This window comes from Oncorhynchus clarkii, chromosome 20, assembly GCF_045791955.1.
Source record: "Oncorhynchus clarkii lewisi isolate Uvic-CL-2024 chromosome 20, UVic_Ocla_1.0, whole genome shotgun sequence".
NCBI classification, from domain to species: Eukaryota; Metazoa; Chordata; class Actinopteri; order Salmoniformes; family Salmonidae; genus Oncorhynchus; species Oncorhynchus clarkii.
The window spans coordinates 58,761,653-58,789,097 of NC_092166.1; the positions used below are offsets into that span (position 1 = coordinate 58,761,653).

A 27,445-nucleotide genomic window follows, 5' to 3' on the forward strand; every position below is an offset into this window, starting at 1 on the left:
CCATTTAGAATCCTCCAATCCTGTAGCCTACTCCCAACTGTCACGTTGTACAGCGCCATATTTTCCATTTCATTCTAACGGAACTCTGAGGGTTTTGTCTTGTCATGGAATAGAAACACCATAATATTATTCAAATTAATTAAGCAAGTACCAGTCAAGTGTTTGGACACACCTACTCATTCCAGGATTTTTCTATATATTTACTATTTTCTACATTGTAGAACAATAGTGAAGACATCACAACTATGAAATAACACATGTGGAATCAGTTAACCTCTTGATCCTACTTGAGACGCAGACGTCTCAAGTAGGCACCTGGAAATGCAAATGCGCTACGCTAAATGCTAAATGTACTCGTTAAAACTCAAACGTTCATTAAAATACACATGCAGGGTATTGAATTAAAGCTACACTCGTTGTGAATCTAGCCAACAAGTCAGATTTTTAAAATGCTTTTCGGCAAAAGCATGAGAAGCTATTATCTGATAGCATGCAACACCCCAACATACCTGAAGGGGACGTAAACAAAATAATTAGCGTAGCCGGCGCTACACAAAAACGCAGAAATAAAACATAAAACATTCATTACCTTTGATGATATTCTTTGTTGGCACTCCTATATGTCCCATAAACATCACAAATTGGTCTTTTTCCCGATTAAATCCGTCCATGTATGCCCAAAATATCCATTTGTATAGCCTGTCTAGTTCAGGAAAAAAGCTCTCTTCCAACACGCAACGTCATTTTTAAAAATTATATAAGTTGCCTATATTCTTTGACAAAACACTTCAACCTACTTTTGTAACCCAACTTTAGGTATTTGTAAACGTTAATACGCGATCAAATTGATCACTGGGCGATCTGTATTCAATAGCAGCTACTCAAGAAAACAATGTCCATTTTTCAATCTTCCAAAATCGATTGTTGTAGGCTGGATGGAATGACAGCTCTATTGGTCATGTCTGAAAGGATTTTTGTCAATGAAAATGACGTTTTTGGCGACATCGTGTGGAAGCTGTAGGAATTGCATCCGTGTCCATATTAAATTTGGTGTCCTTTAAACAATACATGAAAGTGGCGCATGGATACTTTTTTCAGCTTTCAGTGACCAGTTTTTCTTGCGCTTTTCGATGAAACACACGCTCTGTTACAGTCACAGCCGTGATTTAACCAGTTTTAGAAACTTCAGAGTGTTTTCTATCCACACATACTAATCATATGCATATACTATATTCCTGGCATGAGTAGCAGGACGCTGAAATGTTGCGCGATTTTTAACAGAATGTTCGAAAAAGGAGGGGGTAGAATGAAGAGGTTTTTAAGAACAAAGACAGCCTCCTCCTTCCTCCCTGTTGGGGGATTGAACCCCGGTCTCCTGTCCGCACGATACAGGGATTTTTTAGCTAAATAGCCCAGTACTGTACTGCCGACCGTCATGTTGTTCAGCGCCATATTTTCAGTTCCATTCTAACGGAAACCGTTAGGGTTTCGTTTTTTTTTTTTTTTTTTTCTGAATAGAAACACCATAATATTAAAACTAGTTAGGGATAGGCGGCCAATTGCCAGGGAAAATGCAGAGAGCCAGATTCAAATAAAATACTATAAAATTCAAACTTTCATTAAATCACACATGTAAGATACTCAATTAAAGCTACACTCGTTGTGAATCCAGCCAACATGTCAGATTTTAAAAATGCTTTTCGGCAAAAGCATAAAAAGCTATTATCTGATAGCCTGCACCATCTGCACCAGCAGTAAACAAAGGAGTTAGCATATTTCAACCCTGCAGGCGCTACACAAAACGCTGAAATAAAATGTAAAACATGCATTACCTTTGAGCTTCTTTTGTTGGCACTCCAATATGTCCCATGAACATCACTATTGGTCCTTTTGTTCGATTAATTCCGTCCATATATATCCAAAATATCCATTTATAAAGCGCGTTTGATCCAGAAAAAAACAGCTTACAAAAAACGCAACGTCAGTACAAAATATTTCAGAAGTTGCCTATAAACTTTGCCAAAATATTTCAAACTACTTTTGTAATGCAACTTTAGGTATTTTTAAACGTTAATAATCGAGCAAATTGTAGACGGGGCAATCTGTGTTCAATACAGGAATGAAAACAAACCAGTGCCACTTTTCACGTCTTGCGCAACTCACAAAAGTGTACCCAGTTCCTAGTTGGCCTACTTCTTCATTGCACAAAGGAATAACCTCAACCAAATTCCAAAGACTGGTGACATCCAGTGGAAGCGGTAGGAACTGAAAACAGGTTCCTAAGAAATATCCCTTGGCAATAACAGTCGGAACAGAGAGAGGCAAAAAAAAAAGATTCTGAACAGTTAGTCCTCGGGGTTTTGCCTGCTACATAAGTTCTGTTATACTCACAGACATGATTCAAACAGTTTTAGAAACTTCAGAGTGTTTTCTATCCAAATCTATGAATAATATGCATATCTTATATTCTTGGCATGAGTAGCAGGAAGTTGAAATTGGGCATGCTATCTATCCAAAAGTGAAAATTCTGCCCCCTAACCCCAAGAATGAATTAAGCCAAATTTCTTAAAATCAATCCCATATACTATGTTATTACAAAAAAGTTGTTTTTAATTCTCTGGTAATGCCAATACGGAATACTATCAAATGCTTCTCAAAGATGCCCTCTGAGGGTCAAACTAGCAATAACTTGCAGTAACAGAAAAAAATGGTTGAGAATTAAATGACGTGCCACAGAATGCTGCGGCAGCATGCAAGGTGTGCCGCAGTATGACGCAACTTTTAATGGAGGAACCACTATAGTTCACTTTCATAGCAGCCACATAAAAACAGTATGATCACTTTCATCATTGTATATATAATTCCTTCTCACAACTATATACGCACTCTCCTCCTCTCACCTTTTCACTTCACTTGTGGACATCAGTCAATTAATAAAACCAAAAGCTTACCTTGACTTGAAAGTGTTCCAGTGTTAGATAGCCATAGCCAGTTAGCTAACATCCCTCTCCGTTTGAGCCGGGTGTTTTTCTTTTAAGCTAAACTAGCTAGCTACATTTGTTAGCCAAGTGAAAGTGAAAGTTTTAAAAAATACAACCAAATATAGCTAGCTCTCTCTCTTATCTATCTTGCATCTCCTTAATTTTTGAAGACATTAATTTGTTCAAAACTGTTCAACTATTGTCTTTCTCTACCTTTGAGTCAAATACACATGTTATGCACTGCAGCGCTAGCTAGCTGTAGCTTATGTTTTCAGTACTAGATTCATTCTCTGATCCTTTTATTTGGTGGACAACATGTCAGTTTATGCTGCAAGAGCTCTGTTAGGCTGGAGGACATGGGGAAGTTGTCAAAATTACTGTGTAAGTCTATGGAAAGGAGTGAGAACCATGAGCCTTCCAGGTTTTGAATTGAAGTCAATGTACCAGGAGGAGGATGGAAACTAGCTCTGGATTGATTGGATTGAAATGCAGCCCCTGCAAATAAACATATCTCTTTCTGAAACTGACAGATTTTGATAGGGATTTTGATAGGGATTTATTTTTTTATTATATGACTTATATTGAGGTTAGGAGTTAGGTTAAGGTTTAGGAGAAGGGTTAGCTAACATGCTAAGAAGTTGCAAAGTAGCTAAAAAGTAATAAGTAGTTTCAAAGTTGCTAAATTGTTGTCCGTGATGCGATTTCAACACTCAACCTTTGGGTTGCTAGACGTTCACATTATATGCTTACCCAGTTTTTCCTGATCTGGTAGTAGGCTAACCAACTCCGGACCCTAGTTGTAGCGTATGACATAGTAATACATCAGCTGTAAAATAAACATATTTTTCTATGGGCTATTATGGGAGCAGATTATGCTTCTATTCAGTAATGGTACTGTTATTTTAGTATTTTATTAGGATCCCCATTAGCTGTTGCGAAAGCAGCAGCTACTCTTCCAACATAAAACATGACACAATACAGAACATAAATGAACAAGAACGGCTCAAGGACAGAACTACAAACATTTGGTCATATGGTTTAAAACAAACAACAGCAAAAAGCAACAAAAAAAACACCTGGACAAACATTGCCCAAGGGAGGATGAAAACATTAGAACTCTTTACACAGACCGAGACAGCAACTGCAGTTGGACAAAAAAAGAACAGGTCTGAGCTCCGCTGTATGCAGGATTGCATCGTGTAGGCCTATGTATCTGTAATTAAAAAGGTTCTCATACAGTATGTCATCACTACTGTAATGACTGATTAATTCCAGTCAATCATTTTGGATGAAAAAGGCCTATCCACCGTAAGTGTGACTAGAAACCACATTTGATCACTTTCACATTTTCTCAGAACACAAATAAATTGGCCTATTTTAGGCTATAGATACATGCTAGTTTCCCCTGGCCAGGCCTGGATGGGATCAGAGTGCATAGGCTACCTGCAGCTGTGGTTGTTGTCAATAGGCTACAGTTGAGCAGACTGAAGCACAGATTATTGTGCACATTGACAAAGCAATTTATATATTTTTTTGGGGTGGTGGGTATGGGCTCATAATAATGGCCAGTATGGTGGGAATGGAATGGCATCTAACACATGGAATCCATGTGTTTGATGTATTTGATACCATTCCACATATTCTGCTCCAGCCATTACCATGAGCCCATCCTCCCCAATTAAAGAACCACCAACCTCCTGTGCTATAGATAGCATTTGATTACTGCTACAGTGTTATTAGGAATGTTAATCAGATTGGTCCCGCGGTTCTTAATTTTTTGTATTTTTTTCCCCCTTTTTAATCGTTGACATTTTATTTCATTGTTATGCGCTAGTAACATAAGCATTTCACTGCACACGCTATGACACCTGCCTAATTGCGTACGCAACTAATACTATTTGATTTGATTTAAATCGTTGTGCAACATCATGGGTAAGCTCTGGCCGTCATCTTTCCGCTCGAAAAAGTAGATTTCTACTGGTGTGGCAGTTTAATATGCGTATCTACTCTGTTCCCAGTGACCTCGAATCTCTAACCCTTTAATAGTCTTTACGATGATTAGAAATAGATGTCAGATGGAGTTTCTATACTGTAGATTAGACAACCTTAAACCTACCATCAGCTTTCTGGCTCAATGCAATGAATCTTCTCTCTCTCTCTCTCTCTCTCTCTCTCTCTCTCTCTCTCTCTCTCTCTCTCTCTCTCTCTCTCTCTCTCTCTCTCTCTCTCTCTCATCCAGGCTGGCAATCAGTAAGTACATCCCATGTATGGGTGTGTTGCTGTGTGTTCCTACCAGAGATCGTTATAGCAGCAGCAGCTTCATGTGCTCCACCCGTCGTTCAACCCTCACCAGTACATCTGGCAAGTGCCGCTTCTCCTCCCTGTACAACAGTGAATCAGTGAGTCTTCCTGCCTCTCTCTCTTTAAACTTTAGGAACGTGGAGTCCTCTTGGCTCTCCCACCCCTATGACGGGCCAGCTCCCGCTCATCCCAGTCAAAGCTGTTCTCTTTCCTGGCACCCCTATGGTGGAATGAGCTTCCCCCTAAATCAGGACAGCTGAGTCCCTGCCCATCTTCTGAAAACTTCTGAAAACATTTCTTATTAACATTGACTTTGTGGGTAGTGGCTTTATCGAGGACACATTTTATGACTGGGATATGTTGTAGTCTTACCTAGCTTTAAGAGGAATGCATTAACTGTCTGCTAACTGACTAAAATGTACATGTAAATGAGTGCATGACTGTCTGTCTGTGTCTCAGGGCCTTACGGAGGCAGAACTCTCCTCTCGTCCGGCCATTCGTCAGGTGTCTAGTGATGTCACCCAGCTCCACCCTACCTTCTCTCAGAGGTCAAAAGTTCATTGCTCCCTGAAGGTGAAAAGTCGCGACTCAGGGGTGTTTGAGAAAACCGCCTCTCAGTCCCCCTCTGACCCTGCTTTCTTCTGCCTGCAACACATCACTGTGAGTGGCAGAATGTGTGTGTGTATCTAGGTATTGAACATAAATTTACTGTGTGTTTCACAATCACAATAACCCACTTAGCTAAAGCTCCCCACTACTTTCTCTCGCCATATAGGAGATGGGACATGTCAGTTTCTTTATTATAGATGTCTATATTTAATCCACACACATACACATACACACACACATACACACACACACACACACGATACTCCATTAGTTGTTCTGTAATCTGGTGCTTGTAATCCCCATGTGATGCTTAACATTTACATACATCTATCACACGTGTGTGTGTGTGTGTGTGTGTATGTGTGTGTGTGTGTGTGTGTGTGTGTGTGTGTGTGTGTGTGTGTGTGTGTGTGTGTGTGTGTGTGTGTGTGTGTGTGTGTGTGTGTGTGTGTGTGTGTGTGTGTGCGTATGCTGACCATGTCTTGCCTTTCCAGACTCTGACAGAGCCAGAGGACATCTCCATATCTGAAGTCATTGGTTTTACCATTATCCTTCCTGCTACTGTAAGTATACTGGCCAAACAAATACGTTTTCTCAATGCCCTGTGCAAATCCTGTAATGATAGTTCTGTCCAGTGGCCTATCCCATTAGTGAGTGCAGACGTATATACATGTACTGTATAGTTTAAACACTTTAGCAATCAACCAGTCAATCAATCAATGAATCAGTTTGACAGTATTATGCCGTGAGAATGACACCACACTGTCTCTCTCTGTCGCAGCTGGAAGATGCCAGAAAGGAAAAGTCTAAAGGCATAAGTGGGCGTGTCCCTTCCACATGCCATCATCGTCACCTCTATGGAAATCCCCTAAATGGGTGGGGTCTGTTGTGAGAGAACCGCTGGATGTTGTGCGATTGGACAATGTATGACACAGCTCTGTGTGTCGTTTCTTTCCTCTTCTACAGGGCTCTACACTACCAGCATGGTATCTAGTGTCTGTGTGTCGTTTCTTTCCTCTTCTACAGGGCTCTACACTACCAGCATGGTATCTAGTGTCTGTGTGTCGTTTCTCTCCTCCTCTACAGGGCTCTACACTACCAGCATGGTATCTAGTGTCTGTGTGTCGTTTCTCTCCTCCTCTAAAGGGCTCTACACTGCCAGCATGGTATCTAGTGTCTATGTGTGTAACTGTATTGCTTCCATCCCGCTCCTCGCCCCAACTTGGGCTTAAACCAGGGACCCTCTGAACACATCATCAACAGTCACCCAAGAAGCATGGTTACCTATCGCTCCACAAAAGCTGCTGCTCCTTGCAGAGCAAGGGAAACAACTACTTCAAGGTCTCAGAGCGAGTGACGTCACCGATTTTAAACACTAGTAGCACGCACTGCTAACTAGCTAGCCATTTCACAGCGGTTACGTGTGTGTGTTTTGTATTTGTGGATTTAGAGACGTTTTCCATTGAGCTGTAGAAAACACATCATCTGAAAACAGTTTCAGTCGGTGACTTTCCTTTTTATGTTTTTAAACATGGAGGATTGTCAATGTTTTCCTCTCCCTCCTCCTTTTCCCTCCCTCCTCCCCCACTTTCTCTCTCTCCTCCCTCCTGAATTTATTTACACACAGTGTCTGTAGGCTATTTCTCTCCTTCTCCCTGAAGAATACACAGTTTTTCTACCCCTCATGGAATTAAAGGCATTGTGTTGGTATTATTATGGGATCGAGGGAGTTTTTTTTACAATATTCATTATAATTTTTTTTTGAAGCTGCTGCTATTTATTTATTTTTTATTCATTACTACATTTCAAGGGAGAATGGCAGAATGGGTCATTGTCTATTGCTTATCACCATTTAGACCTGTCACCTAAGTGTGTGTGTGTGTGTGTGTGTGTGGTGTGTGTGTGTGTGTGTGGGGGGGGGGGGGGGGTTAGGGGAGAAGTTTCTACTGTATATGGTCCTAACCCAGTGCCCCAGACAGCACCATATTGATAAGATAATAAAGATATTGTAAGTGTATGTGATAAGGTGAGTGTGTACTCAATTGTTTTAATCGTCATTTCGGCACAATACACGGCCCTGCCCCAATTTATGTTTGTATGTGTGTGTGAGCACACATAGCCCTTATGCAACACATAACAATCCACAACATTTGAGCAACACTATTCTTTCGGGAAACGTCCATTTTTCTAAATGGCACCCTATTCCCTAGTGTACTACTTTTAACAACAGCCCTATGTAGGGAACAGGGTATTATTTGGGACAGTGTATTTCTCTGCTGCGCGTCAACTCTATGGTTGTAATGATCTCTCTGGTGTGCAAATACAGATTTAGTTGTGGTTCTGAATGTTGATGAGCTGATTGATTTGTAAAGTCTTATATCGATGAACTGATTGATTTATGTCTTGTATTGAGGAAAATAACAACTTTTCAGCTGTTATATCATTGAAATATTTCTCAAAACCTTTGTTCTAAATTAGGTGAGGGTTTTTTGTAGATTTGTGATGGATGTGTAAAACGTTTTATTTGAGTTGTTTTTATGTATTTTTCTAAACAAATGAATTACTGGCAGCTGTGTGTTGGTATCTGGTTGGTTATGGCCTATGTACCATCAGCAGTGTATCTGAGTGTTGTGAGAAGTTGGATAGAAAATAAAAGTTTGCTGATGTGGGATCAGGACTTGGAAAACACATCTTGTCATCGGCACAGTGAACTGTACACGTCAGCACTGTCTCTATGAGGATTAGCATGTGTCTCTCCTCTCCTTATTAACCTGAGTGCAAGTTATTACACATTATAATCTATCTCTCAGTGTGTGTGTGTGTGTGTGTGTGTGATGTATTCTGCCACAGCATGACGTGGGCAGAGAGATATGCACTTTCCATTGTGTATGTGTACACAATATCACAGCCAATCACGACATTGGTGGGTAAGTAATACTGCCCAACGATATCATTCCAAAGTATTCAGGGCAAGCAAATTGGCTTGTCCCTCTAGTGGTGAGCAGAGTTGTCGTGACATATTTAGAGATCTATCTATTATTTTGAATGCTAGAAAGTAAAGTAGGTCATATATTGTATACAGATGTCAATTTTTTTTTTATTGCAAATATGTGTCGCTAAGATTTATGTAATTGCTGCTACCGCCTTAAAATAATTCATTACAATGGTATAGAAGGACCTTGAGCATTCACACCAGTGGAAACTGTAATTGGGGGAGGGTCTATATTAAAGAATACTATTAGCTAATCACACCCGTTTAGCATGTCATCAATTTGAGGATCCTATTGGTCATTTGGTCTGTCTAAATAATACGTGTCCCTGGTGTTACTCTGTTTAAATTAAGGTAAAGGTCATTGTGAGCAAAATGATTAATCATAGCACTTCATGAGCAATCATTTTTAAAGGGTTAACGACCTTAGAGTTGAGCATCTGTGGCCTCAATTTATGAAAATCCTCAATAACCCCACAATGTGTCATCGGTGTAACGATCATTAGTGTTACTTACTAATCCTACTGGTGGCACAACGCTATCATAATGGTAAAACACATTTAAAAGCATTAAACTGCCATAGTAGTGGATTAAGAATGGGAAGATATACCCGCATTTCAAGACCTACCCTTTTTTCACCTTTCTAAGTACACAACAAAAAGCATGTACAGTAATCCAACATGTACAATTTTGAAATGTAATAGTTGAATGTCCTAACATACAGAGCTGTCAAAAGGTGGTTAAAAAAAAGCTTATCCTTTATCATCTTGTTGATCATGGTGACTGTCTCCTGGTAGAGGTGCTTCTCGGACATCAGACTTCGGTAATGTGTTGCTTCCCCTGGGAGAGATAACACAGAGAGAAAGGGAGAACGAGTGAGAAATAGAAAGAGAGAGTGATAGAAAGAGAGAGTCAAGGAGTGAAAAAGTGATGCAAAGGGATGTTGTGACACATTGAGAAGGTGAGATCACAGCAAAACCGACATTAAAAACAGAGAGAGAGAGAGAGAGGAATTGATTGATGCGAGGGACAGATAGAGGTAGAGCTAGGGGAGAATGTGTGAGGCTAAGAGGAGTCTATATCTGTATGTGTGAGTAATGCAGGGTGATCAGAGTGAGGCATGCTGGGGGTAGGATTACAGGCCTTATAAGGCCCCTGTGCCATCCATCCCCGTCTCTGCTCCACTCAGCTATTCTTGTCCCGTCTGTCCCTTACCCTCAACTAAGGCAAGACCTCTCTAACAACACTTTTATACACAATTTAATGCGTTGTTCAGGTTTTCAGATTTAGGTGAATAGTAGACTAGCTGTTGTGTGGTTTAAGTTTTAATTCATTTTGAGTGTGTGGTAGGTGTGTGAGTGTGCATACGTGTGTCTGTGTGTGTGTATGTGTGTGTGTATCAGAAGCTTTTCAGCGCCTGCCCTTCCTCCCCCTATCAGGTGTTTGTCCCAACCGTCTGGAAATAACAGGGGGGGGAGAACTCCGGAACGAGCCTGAAGGAGGAGAATCAGAAAGCGAGTGCAAGAGGAAACAAGTACAAAGAGGACAGCGAGTGAAGGAGGAAAGAGCTTTCAGGAGGAAGCAGTGTGTGTGTGTGTGTGTGTGTGTGTAGGTTTTATCCAAAGCTGAAGATGGCTACATACACAGTATCTCTCAATGGCTCTGCGCCATGGGGTTTCAGACTACACGGAGGAAAAGACTTCAATATGCCACTTACCATCTCCAGGGTAAGACACTACACACTTTAAGCTTTTCCTGTGTTTGAGAAACAGACTTTGAGTGTGATAAATAGTGGTTACGGTTCATTGCTGTGTGTGCGCGCACATGCTAAACGTGGGTCTTATTTAATGACGTAATGATTGATGACAGATGACGAGGGGTGAGGAATGGCCTGCCAACTATAGAGTTCTAAAATACACTCCTCTCCCTCTCTGTCACACCCCTCCAATTTCCATCTAGACCTGTTGCTGTAGTTGTGTGTTATTGCACCTGCAGGTACAATGACGTATTTCCAGTGGATCTGGAAATGGCAAATGGCAGTAGGGGGAGGAGGCATCAGAGAGGGAGAGAGGGGAGGAGAGGTGCGGTCATATGGAAAGCTGTGTGTTACCTAAAGCGTCCTGCTGGGCCTCTCGGATGCCAAGTTTGTCTCTAAAGACATCCTCTTTGTCCATCTCTGGTCCTCTTACTATCTCCGGTCAGGTCTGAAGAAAAAGGTACATAATGGTTGGTCCATTTCGCAGACCTGCCGGCTGCTTTGGAGCTGTGAACTCCCAGTCAACTCAACTCTGTCCTGTAGTCTGCATCAGCTACCTGATGCTGTGTGAGGAAAGAGTGTGATCTCTGGAGAGTCTGATCTCTCCTCATTACTGTAATGATTTGGCAGATGTGAGGTACAGAGCTAGCTAAATAGCCAGCTAGTGAGTGCTAGCTCATTTTGAGACTTTACCTTCCCTGAAACCTGAAGTGGTGTTCTGGTGTTGATGTTGATGAACATGATGGCTTCTGGAGCATAACGTTTTGTTGTGAATAGAGGATCACACACAGTTTCCCAGTTTCTCCTTGACTGTGTGTGTTTCTGTCACGAGGGGGGAAAAGCAACAGGTTTTGAGAATCTGGGTTGAGCAGGCAACATGAAATAGAGGCAGACAACAAAGGAACAGTTTTTTTAAAGCATTTATTTCCGAGCATGATTCTTTCCATAACTTTGTTATTTTAAGTTGTACCAATAAAAGATTAAAACACACAAAACATAAGGGAGGAGAGAAACAGGAAGGGATGCGGACCAGGAGGCAGGCGTCCATTTTCTATATGCTTCCGTTGTCCTCCAAACCACAGATATGGATATAACGACGTGATACTTATGTCTCCACCCTAACAATGGGATTCGTTGTCCACAGCATGGAACCCATCAAGTTCCCGCCTATTCCTCTCATTGGATTGGTGGATGCATCTCGTTATTTGAATACTTTTTTGAAAATTCGATGAGGGGTGTTGACCTCAACCGCCTACATTCAATGGAGAGTGAATATGCATAGACCTAAGCATCACAAAAGCTATATTGGATCAAATAGGCCTCATGTAGCCAATTAGCAATTACATTTTATTTTGACACTATTATTTACCTTCTTATAAAAAATACCCAGTTCCACTGCATCACTCTTTATTTTTCACAGGCCGATTTTGGAGTGGAGTCAGTTCCCTCACTTCATCTCCACCTGTTTTTCACAATCCACTTTGTTAACTCTCCCTCCTATAGAGCAGTGGGATTGGGTAATGGAAACACTATAGTGTGATGCTATTGCATGATAGCTACAGTATTAGAATGTGCGATTAGGCAATAGCTACAGTATAGAGTCATGTGATTGGTTTAGAGTAGCAATGTAGTGTCATGATTGGCAGCAGTTACTCTTCCTGGGGTCCAGCAAAATTAAGGCAGTTATACCATTTAAAAAACATTACGATACACTTCACAACAATCTTTTGGGGGCAGCAGGTAGCCTAGTGGTTAGAGTGTTGGACAAGCTGACGAGCTGACAAGGTAAAAATCTGTAATTCTGCCCCTGAACAAGGCAGTTAACCCACTGTTCCTAGGCAATCGTTGAAAATAAGAATTTGTTCTTAACTGACTTGCCTAGTAAAGTCAAAAATATATAAATAAAAACAACACATTTCCAAACACATTAAGTGTGCACGCTCAGGCCCCTAATCTACAACACAAAATCAGTGTGTGCATGTGTGTATAGTGTGTATGTAAATGTGTGTTTGTATGCATGTGTCAGTGACTGTTTGTGTTGCTTTATACAGTCCCCGCTGTTCCAAAAGGTATATTTTTATAATTTAAAAAAATCAAATGTTATTGCTTGCATGAGTTACTTGATTTGGAATAGAGTTCCATGTAGTACTGGGCACCTCCCATAGTCTGTTCTGGACTTGGGGACTGTGAAGAGACCTCTGGTGGCATGTCTTGTGGGGTATGCATGGGTGTCTGAGCTGTGTGCCAGTAGTTCAAACATGTCATTGTGCATTCAACATGTCAGTACCTCTCACAAATACAAGTAGTGATGAAGTCAATCTCTCCTTCACATTGAGCCACCAGAGATTGACATGCATATTATTAATAGCTCTCTGTGTACATCTAAGGGTCAGCTGTGCTGCCCTGTTCTGAGAAAATTGCAATTTTCTTAAATCCCTCTTTGTGACACCTGACCACACGACTGAACAGTAGTCCAAGTGCGACAAAACTATGGCCTGTAGGACCTGCCTTGTTGATAGTGCTGTTAAGAAGGCAGAACAGTGCTTTATTATGGACAGACTTCTCCCTATTTTAGCTACTGTTGTATCAATATATTTTGACCATGACAACTTGCTCAATTGCTGATAACTTGCTCAATTTCCACATTATTCATTACAAGATTTAGTTGAGGTTTAGTGAATGATTTGTCCCAAATACAATGATTTTAATTTTGAAATATTTAGGACTAACTTATTCCTTGTCTCCCATTCTGAAACTAACTGCAGTTCTTTGTTAAGTGTTGCAGTCATTTCAGACGCTGTAGTAGCTGACGTGTATTGTGTTGAGTCATCCGTATACATAGACACTTTACTCAAAGCCAGTAGCATGTCATTAGTAAGATTGAAAAATATAAGGGGCCTAGACAGCTGCCCAGGGGAATTCCTGATTCTACCTGGATTATATTGGATAGGCTTCCATTAAAGTACACCCACTGTGTTCTGTTAGACAGTTAACTATTTATACACAATATAGCAGGGGGTGTAAAGCCATAACACAGGTTTTTCCAGCAGCATACTATGATCGATTATGCCTAAAGTCTAACAAAACAGCCCGCACAATCTTAGTATCATCAATTTCTCTCAGCCAAACATCAGTCATTTGTATACGTGCTGTGCTTGTTGAATGTCCTTCCCTATAAACGTGCTGAAAGTCTGCTGTCAATTTGTTGACTGTAAAATAACGTTGTATCTGGTCAAACACATTTTTTTCGAAAACATTACTAAGGGTTGGAAGCAGGCTGATTGGTCGGCTATTTGAGCCAGTAAAGGTGGCTTTGCTATTTTTAGGTAGTGGAATGACTTTTGCCTCCCTCCAGGCCTGAGGGCACATACTTTCTGGTAGGCTTAAATTGAAGATATGTTAAATATGAGTGGAAATATTGTCCGCAATTATCCTCAGTCATTTTCCATCCAAGTTTTCAGACACCGGTGTCTTGTCATTGCTGATAGACAACAATACTTTTTTCGCCTCTTCCACACTCACTTTACGGAATTCTAAATCACAATGCTTTTATTTCATAATTTGGTCTGATATACTTGGATGTGTAGCGTCAGCGTTTGTTGCTGGCATGTCATGCCTAAGTTTACTAATCTTGCCAATGAAAAATCATTACAGTAGTTGGCAATATTAGTGAGTTTTGTGATGAAAGAGGCATCTGATTTAATGAATGATGGAGCGGAGTTTGCCTTTTTGACCAAAATCTTATTTAAGATGCTCCAAAGCTTTTTACTATCATTCTTTATGTCATTTATATTTGTTTCACAGTGTAGTTTCTTCTTCTTTCAGTTCAGTCACATGATTTCTCAATTTGCAGTACGTTTGCCAATCAGTTGTGCAGTCAGACTTATTTGCCATTTATTTTGCCTCATCTTTCTCAACCATACAATTTTTCAATTTCTCATCAATCCACAGGAATTTAACAGTTTTTACAGTCATTTTATTGATGGGTGCATGCTTATTAGTAACTGGGAATCATTAGTAATTTCATAAATGTGTCTAGTGCAGCGTCTGGTTGCTTCTCCTTAAACACCACGGACCAACACATATTCTTTACATCAACAACATAGGAATCACTACAAAACTTATTGTATGACCTCGTATACACTATATTAGGCCCAGGCTTTGGTTTTCCTAGATATGGCTACTATATTGTGATCACTACATCCCATGGATTTGGATACTGCTTTCAAGCTAATTTCTGCAGCATTAGTAAAGATGTGATCAATACATGTTGATGATTTCATTCCTGTGCTGTTTGTAACTACCCTGGCAGGTTGACTGACAACCTGAACCAGGTTGCAGGCATTCGTTACAGTTTGAAGCATTCTCTTGAGTGGGCAGTATGATGAAAGCCAGTCAATATTTAAAATCACCCAGAAAATATACTTCTCTGTTGATATCACATTCATTATCAAGCATTTCACACATGTTATCCAGATACTGACTGTTAGCACTTGGTGGTCTATAGCAGCTTCCCACCAGAATGGGTTTTAGGTGAGGCAGATGAACCTGTAGCCATATTACTTCAACAGTATTTAACATGAGTTCCTCTCTAAGATTTACAGGAATGCGGTTCTGAATATAAACGGCCACACCTCCACCTTTGTCTTATCTGTCGATCTTATAAATGTATTGCTACCACTGTGTCATCAAATGTAGTAACTAAGTGAGTTTCAGAGATTGTCAAAATACGAATGTCATCTGTTACCAGCAAATGATTGATTTCTTGAATCCTGATATGTTAACGTGGGCTATTTCTTAGCACTTTTCTGGGATGCTTGATTGTTTTTATTGTTTTACTGGGAAGTTTAGCAGAGGTGCTCAGGTTATTTATGTTAGTGCAGGGTGAGCTGCTCACAGTGGATTTCCTCAGTGCTGACAGTATAACTCTGGTCCATATACACATGATTACTGCATACCATAGCTGTAGGATCAGCAGAGGCATTCAGGGCAGTAAGAGGGACATGAATTAGGTTACTCCCGTTGTCTTCCAGCGCCCCTGGGATAATGTACATTTTCTGAAGCATTACGACAACTCAGCGGCACAATGGTAGGGATTAAATGAGCTGGTCGTGGGTCATTGATAAGTCATTGTCTCAACGCAGATAGTGTCTAGCAGATAGTGTCGTGTGATTTTTGACTGGAGGATAGATGTAGGCCTGTTCATCATTATTTCCATGTCTTCAAGATGGACGGAATACATTGTTGTGTCCCATGGCAGAGTAATGAATATTTAGGGATGGATAACAAGACCGTGATTTGTCCGAAAGTTGGTTCTGATGGATGCAGTGCATGCGTGTGTGTGTGTGTGTGTGTGTGTGTGTGTGTGTGTGTGTGTGTGTGTGTGTGTGTGTGTGTGTGTGTGTGTGTGTGTGTGTGTGTAGCTGATTCAGCATAAGCAGAGCAGGGTGGTGAAATGTTAAGAGAGCAGATGCAGTTAAGGAAAGAAAAATGGTGCTGCTGTGAAGCCATCCTGAAAAAACCGAACAATTTCACACACACACACACACACACACACACACACACACACACACGAATGCGGACGCACGCTGAATAAATGAAGGCACAAAGGCAGAAGGCGTCACTGAGGAGAAAGAGGAAAAGAGAGCGGGAGCGGCGAAAAGAGGTAGATAGAGAAGGCGGGTTTGAGTGGCACTAGCAGGTAGTTGGGGGCAGTTAGGTTAAACAGACTGATGCAGGAGGCGTCAACAGCACTCTTTATTTTTATCTCTTTAACGAGCTGCCTGTAAGCCTATCCTCTATTCCAGTCCCCAGCCCAGTCTCTCTGTCCATGCCCAGTCCTCATACCCCAACCTTGTACCCTAGCCCCTACTCTACCTCTGACTCCCTAGTCCCCTCTAGTCCCCCCAGTACTCCCTAGTCCCACAGACATACTTACTCTGCCCTAAGAGTTGTACAGAGACTGCTGTGCATCCATCTAACTCTGCAAATGTAGCAGATGGTGGTTCGTGAAATTCACTCTTCAGCCTGAAGTGTCGCGCCTTGGGCAATTGAAGAAGGCCTTTTCCAATAGCGCAATGGAATGGAACGCTTTAGGAAGGCGGTCGGGTGTGTCCTGAATTCAATCCTCTGTATGAGTTGAATCAGGAGGAAGTGGTACTTGCTAAGCAAGCAGCTTGACATCTTTTACAACAACTGTCTGAGCTGTCTGTACTGCTCATTCGGTGTTTCTATCGATGCTTTTCTCTGTGGTGTTTTTTTTTTAATGAGGAAGTTAGTTCAGATCAGCGTTTTCTGCTAGTTTTCTCTAGTTGCTGTTCTATCACGGCCCAGTCATGCCACTTGAAAGTTGCGTTTGAAAATGGTGCCCATTTCAATAAACTGGATAACTGTTTTTGTCGTTTCTAGAGGAGTATAGTATACTTGAACAGGAGAGAACGAGACGCCAGTCCACTTTTGACAACGGATCTGACTCCTGCTGTTGTGACTGGTGCGTTAGAAAGCTGTGTTTATTTTGTGGCGCATCTCATTGAGGTGTCTCCTGTGGAACATGACAGATAGACAGTTGAGTTCTGTTAAGATGTTGACCTGATACTATTCTGTATGTGTTAATACATGCTGATCCATCCTGGTGTGTCCTAGTGTGATAACTACAGCTGGTTATCAATTAGACACGGATTTATCTGATTGGTTTGAGCGAAGGCAGATAACCTGACCGACACTAGGAATAACAACCTTATATACTGAATACAAATATAAACACAACATGTAAAGTGTTGGTCCCATGTTTCATGAACTGAAATAAAAGATCCCTGAAATGTTCCATACACTATAATGCTTATTTCTCTCAAATTGTGTGTGTGTTTGAGCAGAAGTATCCATGTCAGTTTTTCTCACATAACCCTGCCTCTGTTACCCTCTCTCTCTCCCCACTGGGCACACACTGGTTGAATCAACGTTGTTTCCACGTCATTTGAAGGAAATTATGTTGAACTAACGTGGAATAGACGTTGAACTGAGTTCTTTGCCCAGTGCCCAGGGCTTTCTCTCTCTCTCTCTCTCTCTCTCTCTCTCTCTCTCTCTCTCTCTCTCTCTCTCTCTCTCTCTCTCTCTCTCTCTCTCTCGTTCTCTCTCTCTCTCTCGTTCTCTCTCTCTCTCTCTCGTTCTCTCTCTCTCTCTCTCTCTCTCTCTCTCTCTCGCTCTCTCTCGCTCTCTCTCTCTCTCTCTCTCGTTCTCTCTCTCTCTCATTCGCTCCCTTCCTCCCTTCCTCCTAACTCTTCTGCTTTCTCTCTCCCCCTCTAGATAACTCCAGGCAGTAAGGCTGCAGGGGGCAGTCTCGTCCAGGGTGACATCATCACATCGATAGACGGCCTTAGTACAGAAGGCATGACACACCTGGAGGCACAGAACAAGATTAAGATGGCCTCCAATAAACTGGCCCTCACCATGCAAAAGTAAATATACGCACACACAGGCACGGACACATACACACACATGGGCGCACAAGCATGCATGTATAGAAACACACACACACACATACACTAGATCTTAAAATACTTACAAGATAACATGCAAAACTACATAACACATGTAATATTACTTACAAATGTAAAAGTCTGTTGTTGTGGCTCTGCACCCAGGTCAAAACGTCCTACCCCTGTTCCCATGGCAACGCCCAGAATGGACTCCCCCATGTCAGTTATTCCTCACCAGAAGGTAAACACACACATGCACACACACAAAAAAGTTTCTGCATTTGAGTGTCTATGCAATTGCCCTTGAACAAAAGAAGACGGGATCAATTGAAGACTGGAAGGCTGTGTGTTGGCGCCCACTAGTGTTTCTATTGCAGCTGTAGCTTCCATATTAAAGAGCAGAGGTTCAAGCTCTGGCCAAGGCAATGACTGTTTATGAATGGATAAAGCCATCAATCATGTGACACCATTCATTCCTATGTGAAGACTCAATAGCGCGTTGAAGCCAAATTGAATCGGTTAAGATGCCATCTCTTGGAGACATACCATGCGCCGTTTTAGTTCATCCAGGAAGTGTCGGTGCACGCTAGCTCAGTTCTGCTTACTCTCATTGAGTTACTCAAGTTGAAGGCCAACTGGGGTACTGGAGGCTTCCATTAGCTACTCCATTATCCTAATAACTTCTTCTTTGTGCTATTTTTAAACCCACTAGAGGCGATATCTGTGCCCCTGCAGAAATCGAACTATAATAATAAAAAACAACCCATTAAATCCATCTGTTTAAGCTAGAGAAATATGTTTTTTTTGCATGGGCTGCGTCTCAATCCACCGCATCCTCTGATGTCGGGCTTCCACATCTGCGGTGAAAAGTGTTAGAGCTACAGGATCAGGAGGCATCCCGAAAATCGATCTTCTCGCAAGCCTGTAGTGTCCGACAGCTGCAAGCTTCCTTGGACTCAGTCTGAAGTCAGTACCACCGATGTGTCAACTTCTGTTTGTATAGTCCCAATGGTTTGGGCTACAAACTATTATGAAGCCCACCATCGAAAGGTGAGACTCTCACAAACACGTACATGTTTTGCTCTACAATGCCCACCAGCCTCACAAGACTCGTCTGAAGGTAACCCGGTGTCAGTTTAAAAAAAATTATTGGATGTACATATGGAAGTACTTTAGTGCAAAGAAATGCTTAAGTATGGGTAGAACATTTATTTGATCATTTTCTGAGCTTTCTTATATCTCTCAGATATAGGACAGACACTCGTACTTCCTTTTTATAAATGATTTTGACTGGTTTGCCACGCATTAGTATGTTATTCAAAGTGTTTCTATGGGCTAATAGCAGTAAAGCCAAATTCTATGTTTTATCAAATATCTGTTCAAATTCCAAATCAAATAGCTAAATGACCCTTGTTATTACCACCGTAAAAGAATTCCATATGTTAGCTTAGTAAAAAACCCAGCCCGGACCCTTAGACCTTAGGGAATTGGTTTAAGGACATACATGAAGACAGGAAGGCTGTGTGTTGGCGCCCACTAGTGTTTCTAAAAAATTAAATACATCTGGTGTATTAGAAGCAATTATTAGTACCATGATTGGATTTACACAAAGAATGTCATTTTTCCGTTCACCATAATGGGGAGGGGGACGCTAACGCGGTCAGTCTTGAACTTCCGTGGCTTCAATACACCACCTCCTATCTATCTATCTATCTATCTATCTATCTATCTATCTATCTATCTATCTATCTATCTATCTATCTATCTATCTATCTCTCCCCATTTCTCAGTTTTTCTGAGTCCCTCACTCTATCTCTCTTGTCATTAAGGAGGGTGAGCATGTTAAAAAAGAAGTAGAAGAAGAAGAAGAGGTGGAGGCGAAGAAGTTTGGGAGACTATTGTCTAAAAAGCCTGTAGAGCCGACCCCTGCCCTCCGTACACCCTCTCCGCTCTTCCCCCCCTCCCCTGCCGCTGCAGTGTCTCTCTCGAGCCAGAAGGGACAGTATAACTCCCCCATCAGCCTTTACTCTGCACACACTCTCAGAGAGATGGCCCTGCTGCAAGGCAAGGTTGCAGGAGATGGGGCAGGGGCCGCCAAGCTGGGAGGAGAGGGGGCAGACAGCGGAGTGCCGTTTCTAGGGTAGGTAGCCTGGGGCCATAATGAAATGGTACCCAGTTCCCTGTATAGTACACTTCTTTTGGCCACGTGTTCCCTTTATATTGCACTTCTGTTGACCAGTCTCACTGAGTTCCCGATCACCTCCTCCGACAACAAAACATCCAAACTAACTAGGAGACAAAACACTCCTTCCTCTCCCAACCACGGGACCTACTGGAACAACGTCCTTGTTGTACTGTCCCAATTTTTGTATTTCCCTCCTCACTCTGTTCCTGTCCCCACCCCCTCCCCTGGCTATCTCCACTCTAGGACAACTTAGGGTATGAGCCGGGGGGGGGGGGGATCACACATCCCTGCCCACCTGTGTGCACATTAAACAGGACAGTGATCAAGAATACTCAGAACATTCCGTGATTTTCCTGGCACACATTCTCCTGGCTCACATGCACACTCGCCGCCCGAAGTGGTAACGTGCACACTCTGACACACACCTGGACTGTCTCCAGGTAACACTGCACCACACTCTGACACACACCTGGACTGTCTCCAGGTAACACTGCACCACACTCTGTGGATGACGACTACAGTCATTCCGCTGACGACAGGTGCTTTAGCTGTTAGGAGTTGATGGCCTTTGAGGGAGCATCGCTGTCACTTCTTTGCTAAACTCAGCTGGGCTGGGGGGTGAAGTTCGGTGGCTGTGCTGACCAGCATATGGTAAACGTGTCCGGTAAAGTGTCGGTAAGCACGACCGTATACTCACGCAGATCCCTGGTTCAGTACAGGCGACCCTCTTTTTGTAAGCTCACACGTACACAAACTCGGGAACAGCTGCTTCTCGGCACGCTGGAATGTTCCACTCGGGTTGCAATGTATCCCAAGCATCTCATACAGTATCACACACACACACACACACGGGCGCTCACACACACACACACACACACACACACACACACACACACACACACACACACACACACACACACACACACACAGTGTCCCGGGATAGATCCATCTCTATATACAGCCCATGACACATAAGCTTCAACAATTTGTGTAGTGTGTGTGTCTTGGGGTTTTGGGCTGAAAGTAAAAAGACATTTCCGTTCTCTCCATGAAAATGAACAATAAAGTGCTCTACTTCTGTCTGAGTGTTTGTGCGTACGCTTGTGCATGTCTATGAGTGTCTGTGTACGTGTGTGTGTGTGTGTGTGTGTGTGTGTGTGTGTGTGTGTGTGTGTGTGTGTGTGTGTGTCATGTGATTGTGGAGCCTCTGCTCCTGTCAGTTAGTCTGCTGAGTCACAGGCAATCCTGGGAAATATCACAGTTGATGACACACAACTGCCATTATAAACTGGGTGGTTCGAGCCCTGAATGCTGATTGGCTGAAAGCCGTGGGTTTGACAAAACATTTCTTGTTGCTGTTCTAATTACGTTGGTAACCAGTTTATAATAGTAATAAGGCACCTCGGGGGTTGGTGGTATATGACCAATATACCATGGCTAAGGGCTGTATCCAGGCACTCCACGTTGCGTCGTGCCCAAGAACAGCCCTTAGCCATGGTATATTTGCCATATACAGGGTATATTGGCCGTGTACCACACCCCCTCATGCCTTATTGCTTAATTATAACACACAGAATGACTCCTATAACTCCTATACCTTACTATCTGGTAATATCTGCTCTCTCTTTCCCTCTCTCTCTCTCTCAATCTCTCTCTCTCTCTCTCTCTCTCATATTGTTACAGATTATTGCAAACACGGCTGGAAAGTCAGTACCGTCTGAATGTGCAGAATTTGCATGAACAACGTTTAAGAGGTTGTATTTGTGCATGCTTAGCTGTGTGTACTTCGTGAATGGCATCTTGCCCATAGTGTGAGCATTGATCGATTCTCTCGTGATGATGGTGTGTCTATTCTGAGCATTTTTGTCAGAATCATCCTGCCAGGTTGCTTGTGTGTATGTGGCAGACTCCGCTTGCAGTACGAGGTAACACTTAATCACTCAATGTACATGCACAAACATGTATATTGAAACAATCAATTTCTAAAAATCCACCTGCAATTGAACATGCTTGAAAATATGATAATGATGGGTGTGGTCTTGGTTCAAATGGATGTGTACGAGTTCAAAAAATAGGGCCTCAAAATAAGGTCTTATGAAATACCGATGGTAGATAAAGAAGATATGATGACATAATCGCTTAGGATCTCACTTGGTGAAGTCCATAGGACCAAAAACAGATGACTGCAATGTCTCTGTTACTAACAAATACAGTTAAGGGTGGAAACTCTACAATTGACTTGAAAGGCACTCTTGGAAATATTTAAATAATGCTTTTTTTTTTTTTTTTTTTTTTTTTCAACTTTTATTTAGCTAGGAAAGTCCGATAAGATTATTATTTTCAATGACAGCCTACCCCGGCCAAACCCAGACGACCCTGGGCCAATTGTTCGCCGCCCTATGGGACTCCCAATCACGGGCCGGATGTGATACAGCCTGGATTCAAACCAGGGATTGTGGTAACACCTTTTGCACTGGGATGCAGTGCCTTAGACCGCTGCACCACTTGAGAGCCCTAAGCAGTGTGTTAATGTATCACTGTTCCGGTGTGTATGTGAGTCCACGGACTCCACACTTTCAGGGTTGATTTAACATTCTCTGTGTAAATAGTTTTTATTTGACGCTGGAGAATTTGCTGTGTAGACATGCGTTCACAATATATTCCGTATGGTACTGTGTGTGTGTGTGTGTGTGTGTGTGTGTGTGTGTGTGTGTGTGTGTGTGTGTGTGTGTGTGTGTGTGTGTGTGTGTGTGTGTGTGTTGATGTGTGCATGTACACATTGGTAGTATATGTGCATTAGTAAAGCATCATAACTAACTAGGAATTTAGAGTGTGTAAAGTGCAGAGTGTGTTTGCGTCTTACAGCCTGTTTAGTAATGGCTTGGGTTGATTTGGTTTTCCTTGCTAGTCCGTAAAACGTGTCCGAGACATTGTATTTCTTGACCACTTTGTGATCAGGTGAATTGTCTTGAAGTCATGGCTTATGCTCAATTTACTAGTCCTGAGGTGACACTATAGACAATGTATTTCACATCAAATAAATAATAAAGTAAGTAGAGTCACCTCAGTCACCTCAGTCTGCTTACATTGTAGATAGAGACTAGGTACAAAGTAAGCAGTGAGAGTGACGAGAGAGACAAACAGGTACTATACAATCAGATATCGCGTACAGGAGAGACAGACAGGTAGTGCTAGTGTACTGGAGAGACAGGCAGGTACAATGTAATCAGTGGTACTGTAAATGTACAAGAGCGAGACAGACCGGGAGTAAGCGAAGTCATTAGTAGTGTTTATCATGTGTGTGTATACCTTGTAGTGATGTGCAGTGTGTGAGCCCGCAGATAGAGGAAGGTAAGTGATGACTCTGAACCCTACTCCTCTTGCACCTCTCACCATCCCTGCACCTTTTTTTTCTCTCTTTCTTTTCTCCCTCTCTCCCCTTTTTATATCATCTCCGCCCGGTCGTCTGATTCCCTTACAACCTGTGAACCCAAATATGGATCCCCATCGCCGCCTGCCCCCTTCATCGCACAAAACCCGACCAACCCTCCCAAAAATGAACCTTTATCCCTGACCCTTTACCCTGTATCCCCCCGATCGTATCCCTCTCCAGTCAGGAGTATGTGCCCAGCTTTAACCCCATAGCTCTGAAGGACTCGGCTCTGTCTACCCATAAGCCCATCGAGGTGCGCGGCCCGGGAGGCAAGGCCACCATCGTTCACGCTCAGTACAACACCCCCATCTCCATGTACTCACAGGACGCCATCATGGACGCTATTGCCGGACAGTCACAGTCCAAGGGCCATGAGGGGTAGGAGAGCACACACACAATGCAGAGAATACACTTTGTGTTAAGAGGCAGGAACTCTGTCTGGGTCCTGCTGTACTTCTCCACTCCCAGTTATCGTCTGTGTCAATCACGTCTTTCTTTCTTTTTTTCTATCCTTCCTTCCTTCCTTCCTTCCTTCCTTCCTTCCTTCCTTCCTTCCTTCCTTCACTTAATCTACAACCCACCAACCAATCAACCACCCCTGTGTTGTCATCCAAACCCCCACCTCGCCCCCCTCTGGTCATGTGACCCCAGTGAGGATGTACCTGCTGGCTCCCCCCTGGCGTAAGTATCACCCCCGACTCATCCTTTACTCACCGCCTACTCACTCGCCTCTCATATCTGATATGTAAATAACGTGTAATAAACTAATATTGGGCTCATGTTCGGCTTATATGCTGTAAATCTAATAAACCGTATCAAACTCACATCTGTCTCATATGATGTCATCTCATGATACATTTGCATATATCATATGGCTCTTGTATTTTTCACATGGCTCTATCCATGTGTCTAGCTCTTTTTCTGTCTGTGCGTCTGTCTCATGGTCCGTGTGTCCAGTTTCTTGCATCCAGAGGTGAACTGCGGTGTTTCAGGGGTTAACTAAGCTGTCTCAGAATGTTTTCAGGGGTTAACTCTGTTCTGATGACATAAAAGGGAATTTTCTGAGTATCACTGGTCTCCCCCTCCTGTTCTAACCCTCCAAACACTACACGATGCTCCTAACCCTACACACTAAAAACAAATGGTTCTATATAGAGACAAATAAGGTTTTTTTGGCTTGTAACCATAGCAGAACCCTTTTTGGTGCTCTATGAAACCTTTTTTTGAAGGTTCTATAAAGAACCACGCTCACAAGGTGCTAAATGTAATACATGACATAATAATAAAAAACGATCGAATTTTAACAATATTATATGGCTATTAAACCAGAATGTAAAAAAAAAACTGTTTGGTTCCACAAAGAACCTTTAAGATTGAGAAAGGTTCTTTATAGAACCATTCCACATAAAGGTTCTGTAAATAACCATTAAAAAATGATTCTATATAGCACCAAAAAAGGTTTCCGCTGTGGTTACAACCCTTTTCGGGGCTATATAGAACCCTTTTTCTAATGGTTCTTTATGAAACCTTTATGGAGAATGGTCCTATAAAGAAAAATACCATCGTTTTTTATTTTTGTGGAAAGGAACAAGTTGAATCCGGTGGGTGTGATAGCTCAGAGCCAGCTGGGGGACGATGTGTAGAGAATTGAGAACTACTAACTTACTCCAGGGTTTAAACAAACTTGGTCCTGTGCAATGTGCATCGATCCTTCTTCTATCCCCTACGGTCTGCATTCCGTTACTAGTTACTGACATCATGTCCCCTGCCTGCAGTGGTTCCCTGCCTATGAAGGACCCGGTGGTTGACAGTGCGTCTCCAGTCTACCAGGCTGTGATCCAGACACATGATAGAGACGAGGAGATTGCCGAGTGGGCCAGACGGGCTGCCAACTTGCAGTCCAAGAGCTTCAAGATGCTGGCCCACCTCACCGGCACCGAATACAGTCAGTACACCTCTACTCAACGACCTCTTTCTCGCGCTCTTGTTCTGTCTAGCTCTTATTCTCTCTCTACGCTCTCCTTCCCTCTTCATCTCATGTCTTCTCAGTCTCTGTACTTCAGAAATTTCTCCTCTTCATGTTTTATGTATCCTCACCTCTCTTCTCCCTCTCTTCTCTTCCCTCCCTTCGCTGTCCTCAGTGCAAGACCCAGATGAGGAGGCCCTGCAGAGGTCGAGGTGAGGCGCACACACACACACACACAAACGCACGCGCGCGCACACACACACACACACTTTACCCTCCGTCTTTCTCTCTCTGTCTTTCTCCCAGGGATAAGTTTGAATCGGAGGTGAAAGGACCTCGCTTCCGCAAGCTGAAGAACTGGCACAACGGGCTCTCAGCTCAGATCCTCAATGTCCCTGAGACTCCCTTCTGATTGATCTGCCAGATCTATCCTTTATCTTAGGAATGATTATAATGTTTGGAATGGTTTTTGCTTTTCTTTCTTGTTGGTTGTTTTGCCTCTCCTAACTGATAGGGAATTGTACAAAAAAAGTATTTAAGAGAAATTGTAAAAGTGATCATGTAAAACACACACTCGCGAACACGGACATGCGCACACACACACATTCACACACACACCTATGTACGCATGCTAACAATTAACAAAGATGCACACACAAATACATATGAATGCACATATACCCACACAATTTAAATGTACTATTATCAATGTGAATAAATATTTTCTTTAAATCAAAATGCCTATGTGAGTGTTGGTCACGTGTCTCGTGTGTCTCTCTCTGGTAGGTTTCTTTCAGCATACTGACCAAATCTCAGACACCCGGTGATCAACAGTTGAAATGAGATAGGTAGGGAGATACAGAGCATTCAGAAAGTATTCAGACCCCTTGACTTTTTCCACATTTTATTACGTTACAGCCTTATTCTAAAATGGTTTGAATAAAACAATTTCCTCATCAATCTATACACAATACCCCATAATGACATTGCAAAAAACACTTTTTGGAATTTTTGGGGAAAATGGATTAAAAATTAAAAACAGAAATACCTTATTTATAGACAGTACCATACAAAAGTTTGGTCACACCTACTCATTCCATGGGTTTTCTTTATTTTACTATTTTCTACATTGTATAATAATAGTGAAGACATCAAAACTATGAAATAACACATATAGAATCATGAAGTAACCAAAAAAGTGTTAAACAAATCAAAATAGATTTTATATTTGAGATTCTTCAAAGTAGCCACCATTTGCCTTGATGACAGCTTTGCACACTCTTGGCATTCTCTCAACCAGCTTCATGAGTTAGTCACCTGGAATACATTTCAATTAACAAATCAGTTGTATTGTGATATACAGAATATAGCCCTATTTGGTAAAATACCAAGTCTATATTATGTCAAAAACAGCTCAAATAAGCAAAGACATGAAGGTCACTCAATCCAGAACATTTCAAGAACTTTGAAAGTTTTTCAAGTGCAGTCACATAAACCATCAAGCTCTGATGAAACTGGCTCTCGTAAAGACCGCCACAGGGAAGGAAGACACAGTTACCTCTGCTGCAGAGGATAAGTTCATTAGAGTTAACTGCACCTCAGATTGCTGCCCAAAGAAATGCTTCACAGAGTTCAAGTAACAGACACATCTCAACATCTGTTGAGGGGACTGTGTGAATCAGGCCTTCATGGTTGAACTGCTCCAAAGAAACCACTACTAAAGGACATCAAAAAGAAGAAGATGCTTGCT

The 27,445-nt window shown here is 42.1% G+C and overlaps 2 protein-coding genes across 7 annotated transcripts in view; both read left to right on the plus strand.

The window, feature by feature from the left end:
• Positions 1 to 8,560, plus strand: part of LOC139376608 (melanopsin-A-like) — a 45,805-nt gene extending 37,245 nt beyond the window's left edge. Inside the window, exons 2-5 of the mRNA XM_071119384.1 lie at positions 5,221 to 5,380; positions 5,742 to 5,942; positions 6,386 to 6,454; positions 6,673 to 8,560. Coding sequence (XP_070975485.1) covers positions 5,249 to 5,380; positions 5,742 to 5,942; positions 6,386 to 6,454; positions 6,673 to 6,783 — 513 coding nt within the window. The 5' untranslated portion in view covers positions 5,221 to 5,248 and the 3' untranslated portion in view covers positions 6,784 to 8,560. The remainder of the gene's footprint in view (positions 1 to 5,220; positions 5,381 to 5,741; positions 5,943 to 6,385; positions 6,455 to 6,672) is intronic.
• A 1,427-nt stretch (positions 8,561 to 9,987) lies between these two features.
• LOC139376612 (LIM domain-binding protein 3-like) lies at positions 9,988 to 26,433 on the plus strand. Of its 6 annotated transcripts, none has more exons than XM_071119387.1 (10): positions 10,049 to 10,106; positions 10,320 to 10,607; positions 17,939 to 18,090; positions 18,277 to 18,352; positions 21,980 to 22,002; positions 23,910 to 24,107; positions 24,381 to 24,410; positions 25,505 to 25,674; positions 25,871 to 25,907; positions 26,002 to 26,433. In XM_071119387.1, the coding sequence occupies exons 2-10, from the start codon at positions 10,512 to 10,514 to the stop codon at positions 26,105 to 26,107; spliced, it is 888 nt and encodes a 295-aa protein (XP_070975488.1). In that variant the 5' UTR covers positions 10,049 to 10,106; positions 10,320 to 10,511; the 3' UTR covers positions 26,108 to 26,433. The 6 variants fall into 6 exon arrangements, with proteins under 6 accessions (XP_070975489.1, XP_070975491.1, XP_070975488.1 ...); XM_071119391.1 differs by having other exon boundaries at positions 10,053 to 10,106; positions 10,231 to 10,607; XM_071119392.1 differs by having other exon boundaries at positions 10,083 to 10,170.
• The last annotated feature ends 1,012 nt before the right edge of the window (positions 26,434 to 27,445 follow it).

Bases quoted from the DNA above. Each gene is read 5' to 3' on its own strand.
- LOC139376612 (XM_071119388.1), top strand. From the start codon at position 10,512: ATGGCTACATACACAGTATCTCTCAATGGCTCTGCGCCATGGGGTTTC. The intron at 18,353-19,940 runs GTAAACACACAC...CTTGTCATTAAG, and splicing joins CAGTTATTCCTCACCAGAAG to GAGGGTGAGCATGTTAAAAA. The intron at 25,908-26,001 runs GTGAGGCGCACA...TCTTTCTCCCAG, and splicing joins GAGGCCCTGCAGAGGTCGAG to GGATAAGTTTGAATCGGAGG.